The 26870-nt window shown below is 35.4% G+C and overlaps 1 protein-coding gene across 2 annotated transcripts in view; it reads right to left on the bottom strand.

Moving 5' to 3' along the window:
• The window catches only part of LOC106875700 (PH-interacting protein), a 49189-nt gene that overhangs the window by 5635 nt on the left and 16684 nt on the right, over nt 1–26870 (bottom strand). Inside the window, exons 9-31 of one of the 2 annotated variants that reach the window (XM_052975444.1) lie at nt 20626–20726; nt 19901–20072; nt 18695–18834; nt 17293–17449; nt 15859–15993; nt 15138–15266; nt 14100–14325; nt 13351–13533; nt 12569–12719; nt 10940–11027; nt 10175–10309; nt 9638–9684; nt 9039–9261; nt 8229–8486; nt 7414–7538; nt 6085–6167; nt 5656–5767; nt 4937–4998; nt 3781–4069; nt 3126–3251; nt 2461–2584; nt 919–1074; nt 137–289 (exon numbers count right to left, since the gene is read on the bottom strand). In XM_052975444.1, coding sequence (XP_052831404.1) covers nt 137–289; nt 919–1074; nt 2461–2584; nt 3126–3251; nt 3781–4069; nt 4937–4998; nt 5656–5767; nt 6085–6167; nt 7414–7538; nt 8229–8486; nt 9039–9261; nt 9638–9684; nt 10175–10309; nt 10940–11027; nt 12569–12719; nt 13351–13533; nt 14100–14325; nt 15138–15266; nt 15859–15993; nt 17293–17449; nt 18695–18834; nt 19901–20072; nt 20626–20726 — 3375 coding nt within the window. The remainder of the gene's footprint in view (nt 1–136; nt 290–918; nt 1075–2460; nt 2585–3125; nt 3252–3780; nt 4070–4936; nt 4999–5655; nt 5768–6084; nt 6168–7413; nt 7539–8228; nt 8487–9038; nt 9262–9637; nt 9685–10174; nt 10310–10939; nt 11028–12568; nt 12720–13350; nt 13534–14099; nt 14326–15137; nt 15267–15858; nt 15994–17292; nt 17450–18694; nt 18835–19900; nt 20073–20625; nt 20727–26870) is intronic. The other variant, XM_014923977.2, reaches the window with a different exon arrangement.

The following is a 26870-nucleotide window of genomic DNA, read 5'->3' as shown; positions in this document are numbered from 1 at the left end:
ATATATATATATATATATAAAATTCTGAATTTAGTTCACGGACCTTTGCAGACCACCAGGGGTCTGCAAACACCAAATTGGGAACCACTGATATAGATAAAAAAAAAAAAACTTAAAAACAAAGAAAAAAACTTACACGTGAACGTTTGTTTGTGTTGTAGGCTTTCGAATTTTGGAATATCAGCCGCACATCTTTACTGAGATCAAGGGGATTTTCATATTCTCCTTTATGTAGCCGCATTTGCACAGTGGCAAAATCCAAAGGCGTTTCGACAATTTCAAAATAATCCTAAAAGGCAAAATTTGATTATTTAGTTCAGCATTGCAGAAATTTCAACAACATTTGGTCAAATAAATCAATCCTTGTGCTTAAAATTTCAATCTGGTATTCATTTTATCTGTACTTTTCACTGAGCTGCGAAGTTACAGGAACATCATCAAACCAACACCAGTTGTCAAGCAGTGGGAATAGAGACACACAAAAACATGACATACAAGACCACAGGCAGGCCACAGGACATCCAAGGCCGCACGCAAGCCACAGGGCGTCCAAAAGCACACAAACCTTAAGACGTCCAAGACCACACAAGCCACAGGATGCTCCAAGCAACATACATTCTAAGAGTCCCCCTCCCCAGGCAAAATGTCACAGGACGCCCCAGGCAACACATGTCACAAGACGCCGAAGCAAACACAAGTCACAAGATACCCCAGGCAACATAAGTCACAAGACGCCCCAGGCAACACATGTCACAAGATGCCCCAGACAACAGGTCACAGAATGCCTCAGGCAACATATGCAACAGGACTCCCCAAGAAACGTACATCACAGAAGGTCCCAGGCAACATAACATCACAGGATGTCCCAGACAATGTAAGCTACAGGATGTTCAAGACAACCTAAGTTACAATACTTACAGGGTATTCTTCTGGATCTACTGGAGTTCGGAATGGTTCAGAGTCATCACATTCAAATATCCTTTCCAGTAAGTCTCGACACTGTTCCTTCCAGGCATCAGGGTCAGTTTGCTGGGTCTCAGCACGTCGTCTTTTGTTTGCAGCTGTTGTAGCTCGCTGTAGAGAGATTAAAATATAAGAATGAATGGGTCAGAGAAGACAGATGTCTACCTCATCTTTATATTGATAGATTATACAAACTATGAGACTAAAGTTCAGTCGTGTGATGTTCATGGTTTTCTCGGTGAAGCAAAATGGTTACAACCAAGATAAATAAAACCATGTAAATAAGATTTCCTGAACAATTACATTTATGGTAAAGTGCTTCCTAGTTTGTCACATTGCTAATGTTACTGATACAGTGCCAGTACTTGTATACAGTCACTAGTTGTGACACATCCATACCGTAAGCAAGAACATACTTCTGACCTGTCTGTTTGAATACAGGTCACAAATTGGCACAGTGACCCCTCAAGCCAACAAAGGAGCCTCTATACAGTTACTCATCCTACTAGAAATACAACCCAAATCTCCTTGAAGTTACTTACACCTTATAGTCTTAATTGTTTGATATGGTCTTGGGTGCATTGTACCTTAGGGACAGCCTGGAAGGTCAAAGCTGGAATTCCTTCCACTCATAATTCTGTTGGACCAATGCCAACTAAATAACAACACCATAACATACTTAGGAGATACTGAAGACCCGTAGACACAGATGCCTAAAACAATGACAACATGACCCCCACACCAACTACTGTGGTCAATATAGAAGACAAACTAATGACATAGTAAAAACTGTCACTTCTAGAGTAAGTGATCAACTGATAACATGGTATATATACCAGTTCCTACCCCAATGACCAGTCCCCTGTGGCAGTGTGGTAGTTTGAGTGCCTCAATGACCCTGAGAGCTATGCCAGTGCAGTGCTAGCTCCTAGTAGGGCCTTACATGCTGGACAAGTCAAAGAATAAAACCTAATATGGACCACCTCTTCCCGGAGGTAAAAAAGGTAAAAATAGGGCCATTACCACTTCTTACACAATCAAGTTACAGAAAATATTTATGACAACTTAAAACCAAAAGGACCTGAGAGGCAAAGGCCTTCCCTCAGGGAGCCATATGATACAATGCAGCAAATTCAAGAGGTTGTGGCAAGGAAGTGGAGATCCAACTGAGGAGAAGCAGAACAGACAGTCCAGGATAGAGATCAATGGAGAAAAATCATCGATGCCCTATACGCCATAGGGAGCATAGGGATAAAGTAAGTAAAAGTAAACTGTACAGAGACCCATTAAATGGATTGTACCTGCAATTGAAAAGGTAGGGTCTTCTTACACATACATACAGCCAGGGAAACAGATAGGATAGGATATTTAGGGAACTGAAAAAGCAGGAATCCAACTTGGGAGGTAGAAAAGAGAGCCCAGAATGAAGATGAGTGGAGAGAAGTTGTTGATAGCTTATGCCTGATAGGGAACAAAGGGTTTAAGTTAGATACATACCAGTTTACGCTTCCGGCTAGTAGAATCTCTACTACTTTCATCATCATCACTTTCACTAGCCTGGTGATCATCCTCGCCCCACAATTCAGCTAAAATTGGGCGAGGGTCATAACAATTAGTGTCACTGTAAACAAGAAAGAATAGTATAGTCAGCAGGCACCAAATTTTCTATTTAGTAGAGCTTAGTATTTTATGAAACTTTAAGGGACAACTGATCTTGTTGAAAACTACAGGGATCTAATGGGCAATACACAACTTTTCCAACTTATATATAAGCCAATGAGAGAACCTTTGACTTGTTAGAATTAGCAGCCAAATCGCCATCGAATAACATCCTACTGTGCTGAAGGCCAAATTATATCTTGTCTCTTCTCATCACAAACACGCAAGAGATACATTGCGGGCCCCAGCTACAAAAAGAGATGATGATGATGCTGATGAGATGCTAGACGTACCTCGTCACCACCACCATCATCTGCCCTTTTCCAGCTGGTGTAGCCATCTATCTCCTCTATAGCAAGAAATCTGTTATTCCTCTCTATCATACTCTTGCCTCTCATGCTACACACACACAAACACAGAATTAGACCCATGCATCAGACCCTCACATCCCCAGTGGGAGGCTGGAAGTTTAAGAAAGAGAAATGAAGAAGTTCAATCCTTACCTAATATACCTGAGAAGAGTTTCGGTTAAGATTTTAGCAGAACGAACTATTTGTGATTTTGGTTCATTGAACCTCTCAGCATTAGTTTCCACATATCGAACATCAAACTGGATTGAGTTTACCCGTCTGCAACAGAAACAGCAAATTAAGATGTAACTGACATTTGATAAGAGTTTACATTGATATAATTTTAATAGTAAAATTCATTTCATAAGCTTACTTATAGAAAAAATTACAATGAAGAACTGGGTATCAGGATGTCAACCAGCTAGTAGGAGAGAGACATGTTTGAATCATAGGGGAATTTTTCTTGCTTGTTTCAGTCAAATGGACTGTGGCCATACTGGGTCACTACCTTGAAATGTTTAATCAAATCAAACACAGTACTTAGTGTTTTTAAGTTTAGATAGATAGATAGATAGATAGATAGAGATGGATATAGAGATAGATAGATAGATATATAGATAGATAGATATATAGATAGATAGAGATGGATATAGAGATAGATAGATAGAGATAGATAGATAAAACAAAAATGTTCAATGAATACATTAACATGATTTATGTTAATAATTATTTTAAAATTCAAGGTGATTTTTTTTTGTTGGTAAGAACTAAGAAATTCTTTCAAACTAACAGAAACTATAACACTTACCGGTAAAATCTATGTTCTAATCGTTCTTTAATGGTCGTCAAGTCAATCGGGTATTCAATGACTTTTGCATAAAGTGGGAATGCTTTTAGATCTACAGGTGTAAGGAATGGCTCCGCTATAGAGTGGGCCATTACATACTCCAAACCCTTTACTATACGATCACACTCATTATCTCGACCATTTTTGGGCCACTCTCCATCTTTGGGGACATAATGAGATTTCCTTTCTTCAGGGGTCACTTCTACTCCTCCACCAAGCTCTGTTGGAAGACCTGTTGAATGAGAAACACCTATAAATGAAATGTAATAAACAAACTGTAAGGTTCCAAGCAGGGAAATGTCAACATTGGAATTTACTAGACAACATGCAAGTACACTATGCTCCCGGCCTGCTGGCAATAGTTTTGATGTTGCTCACGAGCTACACAGTACACCATGATAACAGTACAGATGAAGTACAATGATATGTGGAGCAGAACATCAATGATGAGGATGAAGATTTTTTATGACTGAATGAATTACCAGATAATATCAGAAGTGTTAGAAGATGTTACGATGGTTATAAGTCACTTCTGTCAAGCTTGCACCTCTCTCACATATAAGAACTTGCTTATAAGGAAAGGAGAGCGAGAGAAAGAGAGAGAAAAGCAATGAGTGTACTGATGAGGAGAATGGGGGTGGGGCAGAGCAGTTGTTAAGCTAACACACATTTTTAGTACAAAGTTAGGATTTCATTAGTAATTTAGAATATAACAAAAAAAAAAAAAAAAGAAGTTACTTCTTGGTTAGTTCATCTTCAAAGTGTTAGTAATAGGTTATTAAATTAAATAATTAGTTTAAGTTTCCTCTTAGTTTAAGAACACAGATTGAATAGTTCTGCAAATTTGGGTTATTTGCATACCAGTTGTTGGAGCAGATATTTTCGCAGACAGATAATTTACCTATTTGCTGGCCATTCAACTGTAAATAGGACCGAAGCAGACAAAAGCAATGATATGTCTGGTCCTTCAAATGAGAAGAAAAAAAAATTTTTTTAACTCTTCAGCACACCATGCTAATATTTGTGCTGAATCACAGTTTGCATCCATTTTAAACCTACTGTATTCTCTGGATGTCTTAACACACTAAATAATTAAAATATTGTGAAAATAACTTACGATCTGGATCAATTGGCTCCATATCCCAGGGGCTCAATTTTTCCATTTCACCATTATCCCAGCTGAAATAGAAAAAAAACCATCATCATTGTACAAGATATTTTAGAAGCCATCATTATGCAACATTCAACTATAAAGACTATTGTTATACAAAATATCATGACAAAAGCCATTGTTGTACAAGATACAACAAAAGTTATTCTTATACATGGTATCACCATAAAACCATCATTATACAAGATATTACAATAAAAGTTACTGTTATGCAAGGTGGTACTGGATAAGACATCACTGAAAAAAGTTAAAATAGTTAGTGATCAAGCCTCATTTTATACATAAGTAAGCTTCCTTGACGTTATTAAATAACTATGTCAATTCTGACATAAGCAGTAATTTGGCAAAGAGATTGTCAAGTAATGATTAAGGGAAGGGACAAACACAGACACACACATATTAATACATGTATACAAATATTATATATGACAGGCTTCTTTCAGTTTCTGTCTACCAAATCCACTCACAAGGTTTTGGTCAGCCCAAGACTATAGTAGAAGACACTTGCCCAAGGTGTCATGCAATGGAACTGGAACCATGTGGTAGGGAAGCAAACTTCTTACCACACAGCCACGCCAAAAATCAAAAATGGTTTACATTAGCATGCTTATTCCATGTTTGTGAGTGTCAACAGTTCCAGGTACAAATGTTCTAATTTTACTTACTGCACATTAAAACACTGGTACATGCTGTCAGGAAATTCTGGCTGGAAAGGTTCTTGAGATTCTATGGAGCCCATCCACCACATGTCATCTATCATTGAGCGGAACTTGTGACCTGAAAATAAGAATTATGTATCTTAGTAGGGGACACATCATTACAAAGCAACACAAGAAAATTTAGAAGTTTGAGAGAGGGGTAATCATCTAAATTCTGAAAAATTCCAATAATTTATGATTTTGCTAAATCTTTCAAAGTTACTTCAAATAATGTTTTAATTTCAAAACCTTCTCTTGGAAATATCTGTAGTTAAGGTTACATACATACAGACATCTCCACACTTAATGGAGGCCGCAAATGAGCCACACACCCATTCACCAGCACATACACAGCCTATTCATCAACAGACAATTTCCAACCAAACAGTTACATACCCGATTTCCATTTATGCTTCATTGCATTGTCATATGTTTGCTTGAGTACCAAGAAATCAATAACATCAGGCATGTCATGGTATCTGAAATTAAATTGATGGAACACAATAGAGTGCACGACCAACTTGACAGAAGGTTTCATTTGTGTGTGTGTGTATATATATATATATATATATATATATACATACATACACACATAAATATATACATACGCACACATACCTAATACATACACCTGTATGTATTATGTATGTTGTAAGCATTTCTTTTTAAGTCTACAAAAGTATCAAAACTTACAGAAAATATTCACTTAGCTCAAGTAATTTACATTATTGCTCTTCTCAACATATGAACTTTGTGGCTTAATCAAAATTTACTTATTTCAGTATGAGAACACATACATACCACAGAGCTTAAACAAAGGAAAATGAAGTTGACATATATATATATATGTATATATATATATATATATATATATATATATATACACACACACACATCATTTGACATGCTGGCATGGACTAGACGGTTTGACTGGAGCTGGTAAGCCAGAGAGCTGCACCAGGCTTCAGTCCTGTTTTAGCTCCATTTTCTACAGCTGGATGCCCTTTCTAACACCAACCACTCTACAGAGTGTACTGGGTGTCCTTTTCATATCACCAGTTTGTATCCCTTTACATGCCATATAAATAAAATTATGCTGTTAAAGAGACACGTTAGTCACTTTATGATAAATATACCATTGCATGAATGTGGTGTATGAATCACTTCATTTCATATTGCTCTAGTCAACTCAGCAGGCAAAAATGAATAATCCTTCAACAAAATGGCATTCTCTCAGGGAAGTGGCAATATAGAATACCTCAGAATCCAGTAAACAGGCCTCTTGAGCCTGTGACTTAGAAAGAAAATTTAATTTTTTTTTATCATTAATATTGCATATTACATTATCAAGAAGTTTTGCCATCCATCTGCAACCTTGACTGGTGCAAACAGTTACACTCATCTTTTAGTCTTCAATCAGATGAAGTGAAACTGTGCCATAAGTGCATGTATTTTTGAAAGACTAATACGCTGTCCTTTCCACAGTGTAATTGTTTCAGCTTCAACACTTAATCATAGATCAAGTGACCTACCAAAATTTGTACATCAACCAGTTGAGATTTTATAGATAACATTTATGAGAGCCACTCAGACAGAAAAAACCAAAAGGCTTGCCTATTAACTGAATGTAAAAGTTATATGTGTAAATATATATATATATATATATATATACATACACACACACATCAAAGAAAACGGTCTCTGGTCAGTAAATAAATTACTTACTTGATGCTGAAAGCACCTCCATTTGCACGTCCAGTCTCAGGGTCAATAAATGCTAGTTTTAAACAACACAAACGAGGTGGCCGGATTTCGTATTTTATACCAACAATTTTCATCAATTCTTGTTCCTTGAAACAACAAAAATAAACAATGAATAATGTCAGACAATATTTTGTCATTAAAACAGAAAAACACTGAAACATTAACTTTTTCTATCCGAGGGGTTTTTTAACTGAATATTTATACACTATAATTTACAATGGTATCTACTTTGAGTTCTACCATTAAAAATTATTTCACATCCTTCAAACTTTCTAAATTCCTATGATGTAAAACAATTTTTTTTTTGACAGACGTTAAATAATGATGATAATATGTGTGTGTGTGTGTGTGTTTCAAATTTTGGCACAAGGCAGCAATTTTGGGGTAGTGGGTAAGTTGATTACATCAAGCCCCATAGCTCAACTGGCACTTATTTTATCAACTGCAGAAGGATGAAAGACAAAGTCAACCTCAGCAGATCTTGAACTCAGAACATAGACAAAATACCATTAAGCATTTTATCAGGTGTGCTAAAAACTCTGCCAGCTCACCTATATATATATATGTGTGTGTGTTGGAAATAAAAACTACAGTTTAGAATTTTTTTTTTAGTTCAGTAACACAAGTTCAGTTCCTGAAGACAGAATACTTATATTCTGAAACTGCTGGGAACTGAGAGAAAAGGGTAAGTGAAGTATTAATATAAGTCAAACAATACCCAAGGTGATGAAGTTAGAGTGACCGCCACCCCCTAAAATGCTAAAGTGCAGACTCACCCTGAGGTTTGGAATTTTATGCCACGGTTGATTTTTATAGGGATTCACTTTGTAAACATTGTTCTTTTTCACAGCATGCACATACTGCTCATGGCCCTGTCGGAAATAGATAACTTCATCCCCCATTTGAGGGACATAAGGTGCCTTGCGTGGGTAGACATCGGTCAGCCACTTCGGAGGAAAAAAATCATCAGTAATCCCATCGTTATCATCATCATCATCATCGTCATCATCACTGCTATTTTTCTCTGGACGCTTCTGGAAGGAAAGAGACAAAAAAGAATAAAATTTCTTAAATGTCTAAAAGCTTTTTTTTTTAATGGCTATATGGTATCAACAGTCTATCTCAATGGTTCTCAACTTGGATCCAGATAAGATTTTGTTGAAATTTATGTACAATGAATTCGTTAGACTCCTATAATCACAAAGTATTTTAATTTCTTTTACACAATTCCTAATAATATTTAATTACAAAAATATAATGGGATTTTTTTAAACATCAAATGACAATGAGGGTCTACTAGAGTAAAATAGGAATGATAGGGATCCACAGACAGAAAATGGTTGAAAACCACCAATCTAGCCATTCCAAAGATAAAATCCATTTTGAACAAACCTTAGTCATTCACAACCTTAAAATGTTCATAAATTGCGCTAAATCATTCACGAGTAACAGAATACAAACATTTTATATAGCAGATCATAATTTTAAATAAGAAAGAAATCTGAACACAAGCAGATAATTCTGCTGCCTGTACAAAACATTTTACTAGTAAACCCAATGGAAACCAATTATGTTGACAAACTGACCTTCTTTGCTCTTCCTTTCTTTTTCTGTGCAGGCTTTTTCTTTCGTTTCTGATATTCCTTTGTTAAATCACTACCCTCTGCATCATCATCATCGTCCTCATCATCAGAAGTTGAAACCACTTTTTTCTTTTTCTTTTTCTTTTTGGTTTTTCGTTGAGATCGTTTTGGGGGCTGTAAATTTATCCCCTGGTCGCCCATCCAATCAGAATACTCGCTAGATTCACTGTAAAGATAAAATGTACAAGGTTTTTTTTATTATGCTGACACTAGTGAGGTTGTCAAGTAAATTACAAGACAGAAGAAAGCTTCCTTGACTAAATGGGAGCAACTTTATGCTATAGAAGAAAATGAAGTAGGGATAAGTAAAATATGAGAGAAAAGGGCCAGGACTGTGCATGACTGCTTACATTTTAGAAGAGAAGGTGGGGGAGGGGGGGGTCAGGTGGAGGAGCAGAAAGCAATTAAAATAGTGGTAATGTATCAGAGTTGACCTTCAAGGTACAAGGTGCTAGAATTGAGTAGGGGAAGCAGGGGGATATCTGTTAGAATGAAACAGAAGAAGAGAAATGATGATATAATAAAACAGGAGTTTACTGTACCTGTTGCTATCATCCCATAATTCTGTTCCAGAAGTACTGCCATCTTCCTAGAAGAAAAGAAAGAAAAAGATTTATAAGAAGTTCAACAACATTCCTCATGCAGTAATTTCTTCATTTAGTGTCAAGACATTGTGTTACAGACCATGCTGGAGCACCTAGATAAGTTTTCTCTTTCGTCATCAATCAGTGAATCAAAGTAGGATTAAAAAAAAAAAAAAAGAAATAAGCAGAAAAAGGACCCTAACACTTTACTAGATTTGAGAAGGATATTTGCATGGCAATCTTAACTGACCATTTCTTCATATTCCTGTATTTCAAAAACGAACTATGAGGAGGACTTCTGGGAGATGATTTTCTTAAGCAACTTTATTTAACTCAAGAGATTCATTAAAAAAATCTTACAGTTCCTACATTAGTGACACAGCCAGGCCTGTGCCTTGTTATCGTTTAATATCAGTTTTCTATGCTGGCATGGGTTGAACAATACAATAATGTACCTATGTTACTGTGCCTATACAACAATAAAGCTATACTTACTTCTTCCGTATCATAGAGAGCTCTGGCAGTAAGACGGTTGCAACTAGTCTCTTCATTGTTGTTAGCCCGTGTTCGATAGCTGTGATTTGCTGTTCTTCGAGTGCTCATATAGTTGGTTGTACTAGCAGTATCAGACTATAGTAAGAAAGAAAAATGTATCATTGATTTAGTTATTTTTATACAAACACCACTTAATAAAAAATCAATAATACAAATAATTTCAATGAATATTTCAGGATGCTATTTGAGTAAGCATGATTTGTGTAATTTCTTGAGTAAATGTGAAATGAGCAGATATAGAGGAGGAAAACATTTAGAGCACTGACACAAAATAAATCAGCTATTTTATAAGTAGTCGTGTATAAAACACATAGCTGGAAAATTTGATGTGTTGGAATATAACCAAAGGTAATACTGCCTTTTACATAACATTCTCAAGATTTATATAACTGTTTGTGTTTGTGTACATAGAAAGAGAGAGAGTTCTGGTTCTCAAACAGTGCAGTTTAACTTTAAGCTAATTCTTTTCTCTTTTCAACTTTCCCTACAAAGTGTGCCAGTAGTTTTTTTCTTTTTTTCTTTTTAATGCCAGATCTCTGGTATACTACAAAGTCTATCAGAGAACCAATGATATAGAGAAAGGATTTTTATATAAACTAAAAATTATACCAGATCATTGATGTCTCTTATATATAAAATAATGTAAGCAAACAAGCATTGTATGCATCCGTATATGTAGTGATATGAAATAGATAATATACTAACTCCTTGATGCAGTGGTTTCTTCTTCTTTTCCGTTACAAATCGTTTTATTTCTTCTTCAGTAAAAGCTGAACGAGTTTCTTCTCCTGATCTGAAGTCAAAAACTTTGACTTAAGAAACACAAGCTATTATTACAGATATGGTTATACAGATTTAAATAGGGAGATTATAGCTAGAGATGGTGGATACAATAGCTAGAGAAATAATTATACAGATATATAAACTACAAAGAAATATAGATATATCGTCTGTATCGCATGCATTGACCAGACTATTATATGTTATACATTGCTGGTCACAATGCACTTCTAATTCCTTGTTGACTGCACCCTTTTCCATCTTAAATCATTTAACTAAATAATCTTCCTATCGATGTAGAATCCATTTGTTTAGGAACCTTGTGATGTGCTCAACCCAGGGCCACTTTGGTTTTCGATATACTCTGATCACGTTCACCCAACTCTGTTCTAGGATTATCTCATTTCAGACACGATCTCGTAATGATATCCCCAGCATAGACCCTTCCAAAGCCCTTCACCACTTGGCCAACTGATGTTTTTTCCTTCTTCGTAGTAGCCCATGTCTCACTTGCAAATAAGAGCACAGGTAGAACAGAGCCGTTGAAGAGACTACTGGCATTTAGGGTCTTGTCCAGCTTTGCTTTGAGCACATCTATCGAGGCAAATGCCTCCCATCCTACCAATATGCAGATGATGACATCATACTCAACATCAAAACCACAAATCAGCTGATAGGGCTGGACACCTTTGGCTCAGTAGTACTTAAAATGAACCACATGGAAACAAAATACCCGCGGCCTGAACATGTAGCACAAGGCTAAACAGAAGTAGAAAGTGATGAAATCAAGAAAGTAAAGGAGTATGTCTAACCAGGAGCACTCAGTGAAAGTATACAGAAACATGGATGCTGAAATCAAAGATTTATACAGCTACATGAAATAGCCAGATATATTAGTCAAAGCATACATCCATTATTTGCCAAGTGACTGTTCTACCAATTACTCATAGTGTATGAGTCATCTAATGTCCGTTTCTCATGTTGGCATGGGTTGGATGGTTTGACAGGAGCTGGACAGCTGGAAGGCTGCGCCAGGCTCCAATCATCTATTTCTGAGCCCTTCCTAATACCAACCACTTTACAGAATGTACTGGGTGCTCTTTAAGTGACACCAGCACCAGTGCTTTTTGTGGCCTAAAATACATTTTATATATATATATATATATATAAAGTGTAGTATATTGCCACTTAAGTGTGGCTGACCCCTAGGGGTGGATGTTACTGTTGCTTTTAGCCCCAGGAGGACATCTCCTCCAGCTGGCTTATCGACACACGACTGTGTCCTGTTTTAACATCCACCCCTAGGGGTCAGCCACACTTAAGTGGCAATATACTACACTTTATCGTGCAGTTACTGTTAATACTTCATTTAGAGAATTAACATTGCTTATATATATATATATATATATATAATTCCTTTTACTTAAACATACATATAATACATATATATATTATATGTATGTTTAAGTAAAAGGAATTAGGACAAATTCAATAATGTAAAACAATCCTTTCTAAATTACAAGCAAAAATGTTAACAATTTCAATATCACTTACTTGGCTTCATAAGGATCCATTGCATGCACAATAACTCTCCGACTCAGCGCTAGAATTTCACTGCGCGTTGCAACTTGAGAAATATACTCTAAAGACTGGCGGACACCTATTGTTTCTCCATTCCTCCGCATACCAATAAGGTGATTGGCACCTGAAATAAAGTAAATAAAATATAATTACAGTGAAACAAGGTTTATCTTGTAATGTTTTCTCGTTTTGAACGGAAAGACACAACTTTTCATTTTGTAAGGACATTAACACTGCATTGGGTACATACAGGTTAAAACCAAGCCTATGTCAGTATTATGTGGTCAGCTTGCTAAGATGATCAAACAAGCAGGGGCAACAATTTCTATAACCATTACTTGAGCTGTGTGTGTGTGTGTGTGTGTGTGTGTGTGTGTGTGCGCTCTCTTGGTTAGAGGAGGAAAAGCAGCACATGACTCTGCAGGGGCCTCCAAGATTTTCAGAGAAACATCATCAGCATTTAACATCCTTGTTGATATAAGTGAGATGGTTCAGCAGGAACCAATGAACCAGAGGGCTGCACCGAGCTCCAACCATAGGCTTTGAGATGGATTTTACAACTGGAAGCCCTTCCTAATGCCAACCACTTCTCATTTCACTTTGTGTTTTGAGTGAAGAGGTTAAGATGGAAAAGCTTGCCGAGAGCAGAAAAACTTGGCTGTGAAGTTCTTGGTTCAATCAAATGACACAAACTAGCAATGTGTGAAACTGTGAGATGAACAGGTAACAAGAAGAGAAATAATCTAGCAACTTACGCCTCTGTACTGGCTGAGGTCTGACTGGTGTACTACTACCTTGGATAGCCAACCTTTGGTCTTGTTCTCGTTGAAGACGCACTATCATGGCATCTAAATTCGGCCAGTCTCGATCAAGTTGTCCATTAGCATCTACACCAACCTCACCATCCTGCGGCAGGGGATCTATCACTTCATGGTCACCTAATCAAATTAATTATGCAGGAATATCCATTATCAATCACAGAAAAACAAACTGCTTCAACATAACAAAAAAATAATTAGTTTCAGAAACACTAATTACTGATTAAATAAAAATTGGTAATCTTATTTTAAACACAAATATAAGTCAATTATCAAATATCTTAATTGCTCCACTATTAATGCTTAACCCCAGATCAATGATCAGAGGCACTTTTAGCATGACCACCCCATCTTTGTGTATATCTTGACTATGTCCAATATGTTTTTCCATTTTTAAAATGGTAGGAGACTTCCAGATAGAAATCCCAAAATACAGAAATTAAGTGAAGTAGGAAGGCTCAACTGGGACTTGAACATCCCTTGAGACACCAAGATATAACTTCTCTATAACAGTAACATAGATATTGAAGTATCAGTTAAAATAGGTCCAAAAATCTACAAGAATAAATTTTAAAAAAAAGAAACAGGAAGAAACACCAAGGCAACGGACAAACTTTCTCCAGATCAGACCATTTAAAACAACTTCTGCACCACCATTACAATGGTCCATGTATTACATTACTTACCTTCTTCATTGACTGCAACTTGAGGTACAAGTTGTTCATCTTTGCAGTGCTCTCTACCTGGAACTAATCTCTGCATAACAGGGCGGTAGGGGTTACCATCAATATCCACCAGGAAAGGAGCTGGCATAAGGTGAGGGGGCTGCTGAGTCTGTTCATCCAAAACATAATTGTTAGCATCTCGAATTAATGGACGATAATCCGTGTGGAAAAACACTTCCATTGGTACCTGAAGATTGAAGTGATGAGACAATTGTGTAAATTTACTTAAAACACATAGGAACACCATTTACTATCACCAAAAAATACATATACACACATACTAGCCTTAAAAACACACAACATTAATTATATGTGATTTTAATCACTTTTAATGTAAGCTTTTATGTTGATTAATATAATAAAAGCTACTATCAAATTAGAAGACTGGTTCTTGAAATACAATATATATATATATATATATATATATATATATATATATATATATATATATGACACACACACACATATATATATATATGGTAAGCTCTCCCATCATAATAGACAGATGAGGGCCCCATAGCTTGGTATCTTTATTTTAAAGTGAGTATGTTGCATGGAGCTGACTGGTGATCTTGAGTAGGTTTATAGCCTCCACTGTGAGAAGTGAAGCTTGCCTCATTGTCGGCAACAAATTCATGAACACCATGATATTACTTGAAGCAAGTTCTTAGTGGTGCCTCTGCTTTACATGTCATGAAAGTGTTGTGCTCCTGACAAATCTTAACATAAACATGAAGTTTCATCATCATCATCCTAATATGAAACCTATTTTACAATTCACCTCCCTTTTACACAAGAAGTTAATGAACATGGAAATCTATGGGAGAATGCGTTTTACATTACAGTACCACACATTACAACATGACTTCCATGAACATAACTTTCTATGACTTTAAGGATGGATAGATAAATACATACACACACATACATACAGACAGACAGACAGAATATAGTTACTCTATACAGTAATCAAAATTCTATATCTGTGCTGTTATATACCTTTTTGTGTCTCTCGTGAGATCCAAATCCAAATAACAATAGATGACCATGAGAATCTGTAGCAGCAAACACCTGTCCATCAGGTGAGAACTTTGTATCAAATACTGCCCCATGACCTTGGCCTTCAATCTAGCAAATTTTTGAAGAGAAATAAAAAGAAACAAAAATGTAGTTTATCAAACACCAATGAAAGATTATTTATAATATTCAACATAAAACAAGGTTTAGCACTGCAATAGGCAAGAGAACATTTAAAATTTCAGTAACTGTTCTCCACCTTGATGCAAATGGGTACCACACTCCACCTCACCTCAAAAGAGGTACCACAGTACACTCCCACTGGCTGAAGTGGGTACCCACAAAGTTTATTTCACCATAAGTAGCAAGGACATTATACAACATACTAAAATTTTCTTTAATTTAACACTGGCTTTGAATTCTACATTAAGAAATATAATGTAAATGTTGCCTACGAGTGATGAATGAAAGAAGTAACATAACATCAACCATTTAGTAATAGGGAAGGAAGAAGTATGAGAGAGAGAGAGAGAGAGAGAGAAATTGGATATTAACTTGACACAGCATCAGTTGCTAGTAAATGATACAAAGATGCTAAAGAATTAAAGAGGAAGAGAAAAAAATCAATGACTAAAATTAGATTTTTTAATGAAAGCAACAACTTCAGAAAATAACTATAAAAAAAAAAACAAGAAAAACCTACCATATTAAAATAGCTTTTCATTTTCTTGCCAGTATTTAAATTCCACAATATAATGTTACCATCATGGCCTGCACTCAGCAACAAACGGGAATCAATTGGACATTGTTCCAAAACAAAAACTTCATCTTCATGTCCCTATAAAGACAGTTAATAAAAACACAAACATCTGTATACTTTATACTCATATAGGCATACATACATCTTTTACTTGTTTCAATCATAGGACTGTAGCCATGACAGGGAAACGCCTTGACAGGTTTAGTAAAACAAAGCCACCCCTGGTTCTTATTTTAAAATCTAGTACTTATTTCATCAATCTGTTGCCAAACCACAAAATTACGGGGATGTAAACAAGCCAACACTGGTTGTCAATGGGAGGGGGTAGACAAACACACACACATGCGATAGGCTGCCAGAGTTTCCATCAACCAAACTCACTCTGAAGGCATTGGTCATCCAGGGGCTATAGTAGAAAATATTTGTCCAAGGTGCCACATAGTGGGACTGAACTCAAAACCATGTAATAGCAAAGCAAGCTTCTTAACCACACAACTATGCTTGTATATATATATATATATATATATATTACACACACACACACACACATATTTTACTATATATATATATATATATATATATATATATATATATATATATATATATATATATAAGAAACCAAATTCTGTTAAATTCTTTCTTCTATTCATTTCAGTCATACGACTACAATCACACAGAGGTACTGCCTTGAAGGGCTTAGTCAATAAAAATAACTCCAGTATGTCAAGCCTGTTACTTATTCAAACAATCTCCTTTTGCCAAACACCAAAGTTATGGCGGACATAAGCAAGCAAACACTGGTCGTCAAGTAGTGAAAGACAAATACAAACATGCACACCCAACAGGTTCCCTCAGGGCTTCCATCTATCAAATCCACTGACAAAGCATTGTCCAGTCCAAAGATATAAACCTTTGCTCAACAGGGCTGAATGAAAACCCACATGGTTGTAAAGCTAATTTTCTAACACCTCAGTTATGCATGCATCAATAAACTAAAGCATGAACTGAAGATAGAAAGGCCTCGTGTTCTGGTGTCTTTGCTTTCAGTGCTCAGAGTTCAAATCCCAACAGGATCAATTAAATAAGTACTAGCATATACCCCTTTAATACATTCTATCAACCTTCTCACAGATTTGTGGCTTCATTTTAAACGCAAGAAATTAATAATTTACTTAAAGCTGAAAAATGTTTGAAACCTTAAAATTTTCATCATAAAACTGTCATTATCATCATTCAATGTCCACCTTCCATGCTAGCATGGGTTGGACTGTATAAACAGTAGTTTACACTGTCCAAGAGTTTGATTAAATGCGAATAAAAAAAATTAAAAAAAAGACTGCAATATATCATCACAAGAAATTTAATGATAAAACTTACTTCGAGTATATGCAGCAGTTGACCAGTGTATGAATCCCAAACTTTTAGCGAGTAATCATTAACAGCAGTGATCACAAAAGAATCATCTAGATTCCAACCAACCATGGTCACTTTATATTTCATAGCTTTGCTTTCTTCACCTTTTCCAGAACTTACACTAAATACAGGAAAGAGAGAGAGAGATGGGTGAATAGAAATAATAAGAATTCTGTTTTCAAATATTTGTTTTTTTAAATTAACAAAGCCTTCATAGAAATTATTGAGTAGAAAATTCGGGGCTAATGCAGAATCACACCTCTCCTTGAAAAATGCATTAAAAAAAAATTTTTTTTCTTCAGATTCCTACATTTTAGATGTTGGAGATTACAACTATGCAAAAAAAAAAAAAAAAAAAAAAAAAGATTTTTTTCAATTTCACCCCCACCCCCAATTAAAAATTTTGATTTTGTTTATTTTAAAGAGATTGTAGTGAATTGATGGACATATGCAAATTGAAATTAAATATAGACAGAAACATTAAAGTGAAAAGAATTTGCGTTTTTCTTGTGTTTGCCTTAAATAATCTTAAATAATAATTAAATGTAAATTAGATAAACACCATTTTATGAGAAACAAACATTGATATGGTTAATAATTAATGTTATAGAATTTAATAAAGGGGCCAAAATTTGAAACCAAGATTATCAGGAAGTCTAAGTCAATCACCTCCTATAAGAACTCAACAATTAGAATATTCCAAGAGACAAACACACACGGTCTCTCAGATTTCACAGTACAGAAACATGTTAAATGGTTTAAATATATTCTAATGCTTATACTTAACTATATACTAACTTGATAAACTATATACAGATAATCCACATAATCCTGTTAATTACAGGATTTTTATAGCTTTGTTCCCTCCATTACAACATTCAAAGCTAATAACACTTGCGAATCACTGCTCCTTCCCTATAGAAATACTGTATTCTAATCCAATACTTTTTTTCTTCTCATTACAACATGTTCATAATATTTTACAGCTTAACATTAACCCTTTAACATTTAAACTGGCCATATCTGAGCAATATATTCTGTTTTGAGTTCAAACTGGTCAGATCCAAGCTCCCTCTCACCTATCCCGTATTGTCATAGCAAAAATAAACAATCACATCATTGAAACTACGAGATAATGCATGGTTACTTCAAAACAATGTGAATGAATCAGCCTTACATTTGACAGAGTAATCTGAATAATAAAAGGGTTAATGGCAATTGAATAACGAAAATAAATCAAACAATCTTAGAAATAAGTTGAACCACGTAACAACAAGCTTATTAATTCCTGCCTGCCTGTGTGCATGTCTTACTCTTGGAGAGAAAGAGAGGAAGTGGCAGAGAGATTACAGAAACACTAAGTTACCTTGGTAATTTTGTGCTCATATTAAGAACCATTGCTTTCCATTCCTGGCGTTCGTATCGCCAAACTCGTGCAGTGCCATCTCGACTCCCACTGACAAACCGAATACTTCTGTTACTATACTGAATGCTGTCAACACGATCCTAGGAAAGAGAATAGCAAGTTGAAATGAAAACGTTTTACAATGATAAAAATGAAATCTCATTTCCATATGGGAAATACAAGGCTTCTTCAGTTACCATGGAGCTAATCAAGCAAACAACCATAGTCTAATCTCATACACTATATTACTGAACATAAATCTTTACACTCTTCTTAACCCTGTCACACCGTATTCTCATTGTAGCGGGAATAGATTAAACATCTCTGCCAGACTCCAGCAAAGCAGTAATGAACAACACACACAAAAAAAAGCCTACAATCCTCACTCTTGAGCTATATATGCAACTATTTAATTTTTTGCTCAGGAGCCCAAGTGAAGGGTAAAGTTAGAGATAGGGGACCTAGGTCTGAGACAGTTATCATACAAGACAAAAAAATACTGAGCTTATGGAAACACTATCCTCTTTTAAAGTAAAAATGGTGTTTGTTCCCCCCACTTAAACAACCAACCACAGACAGAATAAACATTGTGATGCTTGAAGAAAAGCTCACTTCTCAAGCCATAAATCTGAGTATTATTATTATTGTCATAACAGCATAAAAGAATGGTGGAACCAGAGGCAATGTTTACAAGAAGTGGTTCTGCTTTCAACAGAAATGTCACGACTTTTCATCATCACAAAACTAGGCCTTTGCCGTTCCACCAAATCTTTTGACTCATTTCTTTCCCCACAGCAAACCATAAGATGCCTGCACCAAACTGTCCCTTCGCCAACAGCCAGACATATCTGCTAGCAGAAGAATATGCAAGAATAGTGAAGATATTTTTATGACAAAAGTTTCAATTTATAAATATTCTTTTACTCTATTCTTTCAAATACAATTACAAAATTTGAGGCCTGATAAGGTACCATCAAATTCAAACTGAATATAGTATAGTTTGATTCATATAAAACAATGAGCACAATTTCTTTCTATGTTATCTTTTAAAAAATACATAATTATTTTATGAAATATACATGTGCTTTAAATTTGTAACAGAAACGACCAGTGAAAATAATGTAAAATCACAGTTTACCAACAAAAGTCAAAACATTCAGTACTTACTGTGTGGGATTCTAACTCACAAATCTTTTCTGGTACTGTTGACATAAAACAATACACCCTCACAACATGATCAGAGCTTCCAGTCGCCAGGAATATTCCACCTGGACTAAAGGAAGAACACAACATTTGCGCACCAGCCCTAGACCGTTCAATGAATTTGGTAGGCTTTAAGCTGTAAAAGATTGAGAGAAAACAGTAAATTTGAAATATAGAAAACCATACAAGACTACAAATATGGCTAACAACATATCCTGGAGAGGTAATCCAACAGGTAGGACTAACTTTTTTTTATACCAAACCCCACCCCAAGAGCAGCCTGACTGTGAGATAGAAGAACCCATTTTAAAGCGATCTACATTAAAACCTTCCATTGAAATTTCATGCCAATTTATGTTCCATACACCAAATTAATAATGACAGGGTTATTTTACTAAATTCTTCATTATTTGAAGAAAAAAGTGTATTTCAACAGAAATATAGTAAGAAAAGGGTCAAAGTCAGGCAATAGTGCAACCAGAAAATACTGGTCTTGTCTAAGTAACAATTTACTAGCCTACAGTCTAGAAAGTTACTTTATTCATTCTAACCATAATTTAAGAGCAGAGATCTGCATGAAACACTTGGTTACACTTGTCATCTGATCAATGAAATTAAGAAAATTAATTAGTATTTGTAATACAGTTAATTACATTCACTCATTAGGACAGAATACAATATATACTTACTTGAAAACATTGGTTGATGCCTTCCATTCCCAAAAACACACACAGCCATCCCCTCCAGTTGAAGACAGGTAACGAATGTCGCCTCGTGTCTGAGGTGAAAACTACAAAGAAATATAAAAATATATGCATACGTTTAAATTGTAATCAATGAATGCCAAAAGAGTTTCTCAAGCTCACACAAAAATAAATCAAGCTTTCACATAACACCCATCAAATATTCTTTTGCTGCCAGTGCTGCAAAGAGTCTTTTTTCTCTTAACCTGTTCCTGTCTTTTCATTAATTACTCATTAACAACCACATTTGGTACTACCACTTCAGTTTATACACCTTGGTTCTCTCCTATTTTTCAACATCACGTCAACAGAACTTCCAACCTATACCTGTATACGCTCTATCAACAGATCTTAGTTATATTAACAATGATGATCAACAAATTCTAATAAAGTGACTAATACGTCTCTTGGTTCTGAAAATACACTGAAGCTATAGAAATGCCTATGCAATGCTGAAGAAATGCCGTTTGTCTTTTGTTTTAAAGTCTTCAATAGGTTCTTAAATTGGTAAGTATTAAATTACATGCAAACAGGATAACAGTTAAAACTGCACAAGATCACATTTGCAGGACAATTAAAATGCAGACTACTTCATCCTTGTCCCATTCAGGAAATGGGTTAATAGATATCAACCTAAGCAATATTTAGTTTTATTGTAAAATAATTCTAATTTTGCCCCCAAGAAAGAAAGCATGTTGGCCTAAAAACAACCACATCAAGGAAGGTCTCACAAATCCTGGTTTTGTTTCACCTGCTAAAATTAACAGCATAATTACATTCAATTACACCCAACCATCTTAAAAGAGAATGATTTTGTATAATATAGTCCTAGATACACTATGGTTGGAATGTTTTTTACCATAGGTCTGCTTAATTAGGGAGCTAAATAATGAGGTGATGGTCATATTATATAAAAATATGTAGATATCTAGTATTTTGGTATCTGGTTGTTACAAATATACACTTCTTAAATAATATACATGTAGACATTATTAAATGCTATGAAAGAGAAATATTGGTTTTAAGTCCAAATAGTCAACTTGTTAGGTCTATGATATATATATCATATATATATATATATATATATAAATGCACATACACACACACTATAAAGGCATGTAATACTGGTTTCAGCCATTACACAACGATCATACTGGGGCATCACTTTTAAAAAGTTTTAACCAACCATATTGACTTGAGTATTTAAGCAGGGGCCAACACAGACACACGAGTTAACTTGTAAATGGGCCTCTGCACAGCTTCCATGTACCAAGTTCCACTCACAAAATGGGGACAAGCTCAGACAGTAGTAGAAGACATTTTGCCTGAAGTACAACTCAGCAAGACTCAAAGTTAGGTAGGTGAAAAGCAAACTTCCCAACCAAACAGCCATGCACATGTCTCTACATATAAATAAATATCATTTAATGTCTGCTTCCCATGCTAGCTTCTCAAGAAGGTAGGATAGTTACTATTAAAGAGTGTACAAATCACATCTCTAAAAGTTTTAAGAAAAGCCTTAAATGGTAGTACCATCTAATTTAATCAATTAAAGGTATGTGAAATCATAAACAATTAAAATAAGTCACATCGTCATTATATTAATTATGTACAAAAATGAAAGATCAATAAGTGCTGCATAGTTATCAATGATTGGTGTAATCAAGGTGAATCAGCGGGCTGTTAGTCTAAGGTTAATGGTTTTTCTTCTATTATCAGCACTGTACAGTCTCTAGACCAATCCACCTCGTTATAAATAGATACAATAAAAAAATTCATGTCAATGCTAAAAGCAGTGTGAAAAGGTTTCTGCTTGGCAAATGTCTCATTGACTTGCAAATTGCTAAGCTAAAACATTCCCACAGATATAGAAAAGAAATGGGAATTAATGCCATCCCTCTTCCTAGAAGAGAAGATATTTCCTCTTTTATAATCAAGGTATCAAAAAATACTGAAAAAACTGAAACCAAAGTAATTGTTTAATCTGAAGTTTGAAGGGTATATATTTGGCAACAAGCAAAAATATGTAAGCTCACTTATATTTAAACAGATCTGATAAGAGAAACTAAACTGGGTATAAGAGGAATCAGTTATAGAGTGCAAGAACAAACAGTGTTGGTATACAGATGTGATGCCTGTAGAAGATAACAGATAGGTAAAGAAGTGTCAAAATATCCAAGCAGAAGAGAATTATGGAAGAGGAAATTCAAAGAAAACAAGAGCGGAAGTGGTGAATGCTGATCCCAGGAAGTTGAATGTCACAAATGAACACGACAAACAGGATGCTGTGCTGGAAAGGACCCATCCAACCCATGTAAGCAGAGAAAAGCAAAATGTAAAAGTGATGATGAAAAGATCAAGTGGATAAAGTTTGATCGTGTCAAAACACATTGCATTCATCTTGCCTTGCAGTCAACAAAGACCAAATAAAGAAAAGAAATTAAATGTCTGTCCAGTGCAAAAAATAGCAGAATCGGCAGAGTAGCAGACAAAATATTTTGTGATGTTAAGTTAATGGATAAGTTCAAGTCTTAACACTATTAAACTTAGCCTTTCATCTCTCCAGGATTGATAAAATACAACATATTAGGTTAATCAACTACTCTCTGTCCATAAATGTGGTTGTGTGCCAATGACAGATCAGACATTTTTCATACCTAGTCTCCTAGAATAACTACAATGGTTTCACTACCATCTTAATATTTGTGGGAACTGTAAAAATTCTATTGCTTCACATTTTGTATTGGTAGAATAATTTTAGTCAAATCAGTGGAACTGGTAAAACAAACAGCAAAAATAGATGTTAAAATAACACTATTACATCTAACCACTCATAGTCTGATCCAACAAGGGAGCCTTTATACGATCTCTTACTCTTGATAGAAATAGCAGCAAATTTCCATTAAATCACAATCTACCATCTTAAAAAAAGACATAAGAAAGAAATAGTCCCAGATACAATTATGTGTGAATACGGAATGGGGTAGGATGGTCATAACTGGATCAAGGTTGAACTGAGTCTAAACCACTGCCCATGCCGTTTGGGGCTTCCAAACGGTTTAATAACTAATGGTACAAAGATAAAGGGATTTAAAAAATAAGAAAGTGAACTATTGTTGCTTATTCCTGAGTGAGCTCTATGGTCAAAGATATTCTGTCTGGCACTGGGGCACTATCCCATCTCTTCAGACCATTTTTCTAGAACTACATTATCTAGTATGTCCTTCCTTTCTTATAACGATGGCAGGAACTGTTTTGAGGGACACTGGTCTGTTATTTCTAGCAAATCAAAGAAGCCACCAAAAAGCTCTCTCTCTCTAGTTTGGGTTCGACTGATAGGCCTTGACTAACAGTAAAATGTTACAATGAAAACATCTTATTGAAAGTTTAGTTTAAAAGAATGAATAAAACAAATATTTCAGTACTAGCGTTACTACTCCCCATGCTTATCTTTCCTACAAAGCAACCTATCTATTCAGGTCATATTTCTTCACCTTTTACTGTGTTAAGTCACTGGATTATAGCTATGCTGGGGTACTACTTGAAGGGTTTAGTCAAACAAATTAACCCAAGAACTATTTATTAAAAGCCTGGTACTTATTCTATTGGTCTCATTTGCTGGACTACTAAGTTATGGAGACATAAACAAACCAACAGTTGTCAAGTGATGAGCAGGGGAAAGAACAAGCACAAAGACACACAAACAAAAGGGACTGCTATAGTTTCCACCTTCCAAATCCACTTACAAGGCATTGATAGGCCTGGGGTTATAGAAGACACTTGCCCAAGGTGCTGCACAATGGGACTGAACCCGAAACCATGTGGTTGCAAAGCAAGCTTTTTAACCATACAGTTACGTCTGCACCTACATGATAAAATTAATCTAATGGAGTTGTTTGTGCTGCAGTTTATATTATTAAAGACAGTGTTTGGAATGCAAAAGTTTTATAAAAATGCTGCAAACTCAAGACTCTTAACACACCTATTTGAACAAAGGTCAACACAGTAAACAACTTGTTCAGCTTAAGTTTCTAAGAATTGACGAGTCAAGTTTTTGATAAATAACCATTTGTTACTCTGAAGGTGTGAACACCAGCAGTTTTATTGACAAATAATGAACAGAATAGGCTTTCTTCTAGGATTCTTAAGACAAATTATGCTAACAAATACACAGCATTTTAGTGTCCTCTCGTAATTTAAACAAGATCACGCCTAGAGAAGTCAAGCAACAAACAAGTTATACAAAGTTTTGTGTGTGTGAAGGCACATTGCTCAGAGTGTTGGGCTCACATCATGAGGTAGTGAGTTCGATTCCTGGACCAGGCTGTGTGTTGTGTTCTTAAACAAGACACTTTATTTTCACGTTGCTCCAGTTCACTCAGCTGTGAAAATGAGTTGCAACACTACTGGTGCCAAGCTGTATTGGCCTTTGCCTTTCTCTTGGATAACATTGGTGGCGTGGAGAGGGGAGACTGGCATGCATGGGCAACTGCTGGTCTTCCATAAACAACCTTGCCCAGACGTGTGCCTCAGAGGGGAACTTTCTAGGTGCATCCCATGGTCATTCACGACAGAAGGGCGTCTTAACCCTTTTACTCTTTATATATATAGTAACGATTTGTAGACACGTGGTATTTCATTATGCAACCATGCTATACAATTAAGTACATTAAATGATTTTGTAAGTCAGCACCACAATTTACTGCATCAGCAGTGCTTTTTACATTTTATTAAGGTTATTTTTACAGATATTCTATAGAAATTATAGCCAGCACTGATTTTTGCTACGTTACATATCAAGACGAGACGAGACTGCTACTGAAGATTTTAGACCTCCACATAGAGTATCATCAGTCTCTTTCGCATTCATATATCAACAGTTTAGAACTAATTATAAAAAAATATGAAACCATTTGAGGTAGATCTGGCCAGCCCCGTTAACAGCAACAAAACCCGGATTTAAAACACTGGATCATGATATTCTACGCTAATTTAGTTAATTTTGTCAATCTCCTTTTCAGTTTGTAAGATAGAAATTTAAATGTAGTAAAATGTTTTAAAAGAAATTTAAAGTGCCTACGTGATAACTGTAAACCTACTTTTGAGGCACTCTGCGTGTGTGTGTGTGTGTGTATATATATATATATATATATATATATATATATATATATATATAGATAGATAGATAGATAAGTAACACATTACAACTGTTTCCATAACTGGACGATATCATTTATTCCATATCTCACACAATGTAATCTCATCAATTAATGTAATCTCATCAATTAATGTGTGCATATATACCAAGATAGTATATTAAATTGTACTGGTTAAAATGTCTGAGTAATTTGAAAATTGCATAAAAATACTCCTGTAATATCCTGGTATTTACAGCAACATACACACTGAATGAAATATCTTGGCATTATAAAAAGTAGGCTACATAAATGTGACTGTTAAATACTGTTTTACTATATAAGGTAGAAAAACACAAGCAGGATATGCAGAAGACCTGCAATGAGTGAAGATGACTTGAGTGTGATCCATTAAATGTATCATGACTACAACTTGACTGAGTAAAACAGGGTTATCAAAATAGGTTGGTATGGACTTGGAGAGAAAAACAGGCTGGTATGGACTTGGATAATACAATAGATAAAAAGCTCCTGGTGGTTTGATGATATAAGGTAATCAATGGGAGAAGTATATGAACGAAGAGTAAAAGATTAGTAATCAGACCAGATATGAAAATATTGAACATCAGTGACAGCACGATTGAGATACATAAAATGACACTGTACTGTAAGGTTTATTCAACTCATACCAACACTGAAAGATGAACGTAATCATAGTGGTTGTGTGTGTGTGTATATCTACATATATATATATTATTGCTCATATATATATATATATATATATATATATATATCATCATCATCATCATCATCATCGTTTAACATCCGCTTTCCATGCTAGCATGGGTTGGACGATTTGACTGAGGACTGGTGAAACCGGATGGCAACACCAGGCTCCAATCTAATTTGGCAGAGTTTCTACAGCTGGATGCCCTTCCTAACGCCAACCACTCAGAGAGTGTAGTGGGTGCTTTTACGTGTCACCCGCACGAAAACGGCCATGCTCTAAATGGTGTCTTTTATGTGCCACCCGCACAAGAGCCAGTCCAGGGGCAC

The sequence above is a fragment of the Octopus bimaculoides genome, chromosome 21 (genome assembly GCF_001194135.2).
Source record: "Octopus bimaculoides isolate UCB-OBI-ISO-001 chromosome 21, ASM119413v2, whole genome shotgun sequence".
Classification (NCBI taxonomy): domain Eukaryota; kingdom Metazoa; phylum Mollusca; class Cephalopoda; order Octopoda; family Octopodidae; genus Octopus; species Octopus bimaculoides.
The sequence above is the reverse complement of the archived record's forward strand: the minus strand, read 5'-3'. Positions and strand labels throughout refer to the sequence as shown.